Consider the following 6,305-nt stretch of genomic DNA (forward strand, 5'->3'; position numbering starts at 1 on the left):
TATGAAATCAATGAACTGCTGTAGAGAAAATCACATTTTATTTGTGCCTGCAATAAAAACATTTGGAACTTAAAAAAAAAAAAAAAAATCTAGACTTTGGATGATTTGAAATGGGAACAGAAATAGAGAATCTGAACTATACCTCATCAGCAAGTTAGTAGGGAAATGATCTCTGCAAAGCTGAACGTGTGCCCTCAATCAGATGATATTTGCACATATATCAGTCTTAGAGCTGCTTGTTTAAAACACTGTAGACATTATGTCAGATTCCATAAACAGACTCAAACCAGGTGAGGGATTAGGAATAAAGTGAGCTGTAATGATCTTGTAATAAATCAGATTTATGGGAGCGCTTCTCTGCACTGTGAGCCAAATGAGAAATAACATAAAAAGCTTATTCAGTGTGTTTTAATTAATATGTTTGAATACTGATCCTCAGTCAGATGATCAGTCAACCTTGTTCCAACCTAGTATTTTAATTTTTTTTTTTTTTTTTTTATGTTTTCAGGATAAGACAATGTTCTCCATTCCCTGGAAGCATGCAGCCAGACATGGATGGGAGATGGACAAAGATGCTTGTCTGTTCAAGAAATGGGCCATCCACACAGGTGAGTTACCAACATGCATGCAGGTGAAGCTTAAGCAACACTAAACAAGGGAAGACGACTAAAATAAACCTATTGTGCAGGGAAATACGTGGAGGGCCAGACATGTGACCCAAAGACGTGGAAAGCCAACTTCCGCTGTGCTATGAACTCACTGCCTGATATTGAGGAGGTTAAAGACAAGAGCGTCAACAAAGGCCACCAGGCAGTGCGTGTCTTCAGGATGCTGCCCCTCTCAAACAAATCAAGAGGTGAGAAAACTGACAGGAAGTGAGAGAACATGACTGAGCCATGCCTTACAAAGTCATTCTGATTGTTTTTGTTTCATCTGCACAGATAAATGCAGCAAAGCAAATAAATTAAAGCCAAGGAAGAAGGTCAGTATCATAGATAGTTTTCTGACACCTCTATTTTTTTTTTTTTTTTTACTTGAATCTAATTCTCTACTTCATTGAATCTTCCTAACTGAGTGTGTTGTTTATTTATATTTGCAGATCAAGATGGAGGAGGATGTGGACTACAGTTGCACCCAGTCTTCTGCTGCAGAAGTGTCATATGATGACACTTTTTTCACTCAGGAAAACACAGTCGACAGCACAGTGAACACAGAGCAGCAAGGTGGGCGGGAAAACACTCTTTACTGAAGACAGTCTATTTGTGTGTGTATGTGTATGTGTTGTGTATTGGTATGACATGCATTCAGTGGCATTCAGCATTTAGACAAAACAATGAAAAAAGGTTCTATATTCTGTGGCTCTCAGAGACTACACGGTGGATGTAATTACTGTGACACCACCTGTTGGTTTGTGAACTGTTGCTCTAGGTTTGGTATTTTGGTAGTTAGTGTCTTTACTGTGTTTTGGACCAGAGAGAGTACATCTGGGGAAGTGCAAGAGGTGATGGTTCTAACTCAATAGAAACCGCAGTGCTAACCAGAACTGTAATGTTAAACACAACCATGTAACTTCAGCTACTTGATAAATGCTAACACATACACTTGTAATTGAAAGCAGTAATGTCAACTTCACATAGTGTGTAAGCATTGTAATTAGTGCTAACTGGCCTAATTAGCCTCTTAGCTTAGTTTGAAGGCTACCTGACAGACCTTAAAACTCAATATGAATTACTGTGAATACTCACTATTGCAGGAGTTCTACTAACAGGCTACATATTGCAATTAAGTACCAGTAAAGAAACAAAAAATCTATTAATGTCATTTTAGCTGCAATTCAAGTATAGTAGATTTGTTTGTCAGGAAAAAACATGTTTTATTCAATAAACAGACACACTCCACTCACCCAAACGCCACAGTGTAATTACATACAACATTAAGCCGAGGTGAGTTATGTGTAAACTCACCCATTTAAACCAGACTATCAGAACTTGTTTTTTTTTTTTTGTTTGTTTTTTTTAACCTTTATTTAACCAGGAAAACCTCAATGAGATTAGAAATCTCTTTTCCAAGAGTGTCCTGGCTGAGACGGGCAGCAGTACATTAAATAGTTACAGACACAAACTTTCAGACATAAAAACAAAAACAAGTTTTCAATTCATAAAAAAGCATAAAATCAAGTCAAACCTTCCAAAGTCAACTTTGCTACAAGTGCCCACGAGATGAAGATAAAGTGTGTCAGACAAAATATGTGCAACCAGATGTCTACGTCTCTAAGTCATACAACATCCTCTTGAAAGTGTCCAGCGAAACCAGTTTATTGAATGAATTTTTTTTTCCCGATAGACAACTCTACTGTAGTCTAACAAGTTGCACTAATCATCAAATGATTTTGTTATGTAAACATTTCTTTACCTGTACTTTATTACAACACTAAGCTCGTTAGCATACCTTCTACCTTAGCTGTTGAGCTTTAATTCATAATGGATTATAAGGTGTGTTATTTAGTCTTTGAGTCAAGAAACACTAAGTAGTTGACATGACTGTTTGTGTTAACATTTACCATGCTGAAATTGCACAGCGGCATTTAACAAAACAATTTTAGCTAGTGACGTTGACATAAATGTGGGAGTTAGCTATGTTTAGTGCCAGACTGTACACGCTTTTATTGTGTTTTCTGTACTTGTTCCGATAAATTTGCTGCTTGGTGTCCAAACACATCTAAAATGAAAAAATATTAAATGTTCTTAATCTTATGCCCATTATTGTAAAAAAAAAAAAAAAACTTTACTTTGCCACTAAAAGTCTTGTTACTGAATGAATTTAATACTATAGTCTTATTTATATTTTTTTTCCCTTTTTTTCAGATTCTACACATGTGAGTCCATCTGAAGTTCCTGACTGGTCTTCAGTGGTTGAGATCGGTCCTGAGACTTTACCAAATCATTTCTGTCAGAGATTTGAAGTCTCACCTGATCACAGTCCAGGTAAGATAATAACACAACCGCAATACAGCACAATAACACTGGCGATGCACTGAATACTAGATGTTATGCTCACTAGTAATCATGAACACTGGAGTAAGTTGAACATAAAAGTGTGACATAAATATTTACATACCACCTCCTCTTCTTTTCCCTCCTCTCTTCATTGTGACCCTCCAGACTATGACCACCACAATGATATAAACTGGGTAAGCATAACCTCCAGCTCCTCATTTACCATCATGCATTTTTCATTGACAGGAATACCCATGTTTGTCTTTTCCTGCCTTTTTGGTTTCAGTAATAATATTACCAAAAAAAAAGAGTTCATGGTGGTGGAAAATCAGTCGTACAAAATATAACAAAAATATGGCCATTCTAAGTCCAGTGTTGCTGTTTCAGATTTGTCAGCAACTGGAGAAAGAGCCATACTGGATGTCAAGCAGTTTAGACGGCAAGGGGTTCCTGAGCAATGAAGCATGCACCAGTCCAGGAAGTCAGTGGAGTGAGTCCTCCTCAGGTAAAGGACATGAAATAAAGCATCATTCACATCAACAGATGCCCACTGTATTTGTTGTCAAATAATAACTTAACATGTCTCGATGATTTTGGCAATTAAATAGAGCAAATAAGGGTTTTGTCCATGCCAAACACTAGCTGGTCTGTATCAGTCACTGCTCCTACAACATCAACTACAGTTACAAACAGGACGTTCAGGACACTTACCTTTTACATAGTATGCAAATCTGCATTAAGCATTTCTCTGTACATGAATTCATCTTCCTGGGATGAGTTTGAAGGATGCTAAGCTGTATTTCACTTGTGTGCTGCATGTTTTGCGTTTTTTAAGCCTTTAAGATTGAGCATTTTGGGATTAGGTCATACAATATGTGTGACTGCCTACTTCCTGGTAGTCTGGTAGCTTCTATTAAAGTAAATTAAAAGGACTTTCCTCTCACCACCTTCCTGTTTTTCCCAAAAAGACAAAGGAATTTGTTACAGAAATGTTTTATGGAGATTATTGCTACTTGACTGTAAAACTGAACTGGTGGCAAAGGGAGTCACACACTTTTTCAGCTTTAGCCCCAAAAGAGTCATCAAGGCCCCATACATTTTAAAACTGACATAAAATCTGTACTTTTTGCCGACTCCTCCACAGTTTAGCCTCTCCATTCCCACCGGATCGTCGGTGATGCAGTCCCCATTTTGTATTAAATACATTAAAGTTTCTACAGTAAAACTTCTGTCAGTATAGGCATGTTATACCTTGTTAGAAAGTATTCCTGTAATACCAAAACATGTTTAGGAAAAGAATCTCCAGGATAGCAATCAAAGCTAATGGGACTTCTTACCTGTTTGATGGTCATGAGGTCACACGTCATCCATTCTATGTTTTACTAGAAAAGCACTCAGAGTGCAGATATCCGCCAAGATCAGATAAGCAGATCAGTCTCTCAGCCCCTGCCCCCCCAGTCACCACCAAAATTTAATCATTTGTTCCTTGTGCTAGTATCAACATTTCCTGAAAATTTCATCCAAAACCATCCATAATTTTTTGAGTTATCTTGCAAACAGACAAACCCTGAAGAAAACATAACCTCCACTGTTCCTTGGCGGAGGTAATTATATTCCTGATCAAAAATGGGTAAAAAAAAAACCCCAAAAAAACCAAAAAACTTTTTCTGCTCAATTTAACTCAGTGTAGTTCAGGTTATATTTTAGCTTCATGCTAAAAAATGCAGTTATTACCTTTCAAACGAATCATTGATGAATCTTGATCTTGTAGTTCTTCAGTTATAAGCGCTGGACCTTAGTATGGTAAACAGGTGAAAATTAAAACAAATTAGGTGGAAACAGGTGGAAAAATGTTTGAAAATTGCCCTTTGCTGCCCAGTCCACATAGTGTGTCAGTCTCAGCTGATAATATTAGGCCAACTATTGCTTCTAACACTGACAGATAATGTTCATTCACAGTACACTTTAACCAGTTGCCAAAAGAGATTGTTTCAGTGTGAGACTCTCCAGTAATTTGTTACCCTTTGCTGTGTTTGTGTTACAGCAGAAGAACTAGACGAGCTGCCGCAATACATGACATTAGGCTCAGACCTCCCATCAACAACAGACGACTTGTGGAACTATTGCCAACAGATAACTCCCATGATGCTCTGAGAGCATTAGGATGGGACGCTGCTCATTTTGGACTATTTACATTTTTTTCCCCTTAAAAAGTGCTCTTCCTGTCCACTGTCTTCCCACCTCTCAGCTGAATTGGTAGCAGTCCAGGAAACGTTCCACACCTGTCTTAAACGTAGCAGTGAGGCGATAAGTGTTGTGTTCATTTGATGTTTTTGGTTGGTTCAAAGCAGTTTGGTGCTCAGTTAATGTGTTTTCAGGGCATTTTATGTACAGAAGATTCTCAGCTGTGGAGGTAGTGTGTGCCTGACTTACAAGGCACATAGGCTACTATTCAGCTGTTTACTGCTAGTGCAGTATTGCATAATTGTTTCATGGAGTTTGTTTTTCCGTTACATGTTAACATGAGTCTTAGTTAATATATAGAAATGCCTTTGTCAAACTATTGTAACCTCACTTCTTTTGACACCTCCACTCCTCTTTATTCAGGTGATTGACTGTTAATTGTAAAAAGATTTTGTGTAAATATATGTTTTTAAGGTGTGTTTTTCTAATAAAATAAAAAAAAACTTTTGTGAAAACACAGTATGTGCATCTTTATGTTTGATACAAAGTCCTTGAGTTGCACAGATGCAGAGATGATACATGATGCAGTAGATGTGGTTGAATAAACACTATAATGACCTTGATGAATCTGAACAGATGTTTAATGGCACATGTCAGCAACTGTAGACGCTGGTCATGTGTTCTTGAGAAATAGAGAGGGTTTATGTTCCTTTCAATCAGTGGAGTCACTACACTATGATTATTTCAGTATTAAAAAAAATACACTGTCTGTGTTAAAACCTTAACAAATCATTAAGTTTGATCTGTATCACACAGCATCTGTTCTGTTCATAACACTGTAGTCAAAAACAAGTTCAGTCTGAGAAAAATAGGTTTCACCACAATCGAATGAGGTGTGCAACAAAAACAAATGGCTGCAATAAACATTGTAAAAAAATTTTTTTTTTCTTTTAAATAAAGATATACAGCAAAGACTTTCCCCTACGTGGACTTCCCCTATAATCCCACCCGATGAAGTAGTGACATTGCACAATGCATGTGCATGTTATTCATATTCAGCACAAGCAGCAATAAAATGCATTGGGTGTGATGATAAACTGTCACACTTGCACCTGCACACTGAGT

General features: G+C 37.3%; 1 protein-coding gene across 9 annotated transcripts in view; it reads left to right on the forward strand.

Moving 5' to 3' along the window:
- The window catches only part of LOC115432492 (interferon regulatory factor 1-like), a 26,304-nt gene extending 20,586 nt beyond the window's left edge, over window positions 1–5,718 (forward strand). Inside the window, exons 3-10 of one of the 9 annotated variants that reach the window (XM_030153361.1) lie at window positions 509–608; window positions 689–856; window positions 942–982; window positions 1,100–1,223; window positions 2,865–2,984; window positions 3,162–3,190; window positions 3,384–3,501; window positions 5,044–5,718. In XM_030153361.1, the coding sequence (XP_030009221.1) occupies window positions 509–608; window positions 689–856; window positions 942–982; window positions 1,100–1,223; window positions 2,865–2,984; window positions 3,162–3,190; window positions 3,384–3,501; window positions 5,044–5,150 (807 nt within the window). In that variant the 3' untranslated portion in view covers window positions 5,151–5,718. Of the gene's footprint in view, window positions 1–508; window positions 609–688; window positions 857–941; window positions 988–1,099; window positions 1,224–2,864; window positions 2,985–3,161; window positions 3,191–3,383; window positions 3,502–5,040 lie in introns of all 9 variants that reach the window. The other 8 variants (XM_030153363.1, XM_030153360.1, XM_030153359.1 and 5 more) reach the window with 8 other exon arrangements.
- Window positions 5,719–6,305: the final 587 nt, after the last annotated feature.

This window comes from Sphaeramia orbicularis, chromosome 14 (genome assembly GCF_902148855.1).
Source record: "Sphaeramia orbicularis chromosome 14, fSphaOr1.1, whole genome shotgun sequence".
Classification (NCBI taxonomy): domain Eukaryota; kingdom Metazoa; phylum Chordata; class Actinopteri; order Kurtiformes; family Apogonidae; genus Sphaeramia; species Sphaeramia orbicularis.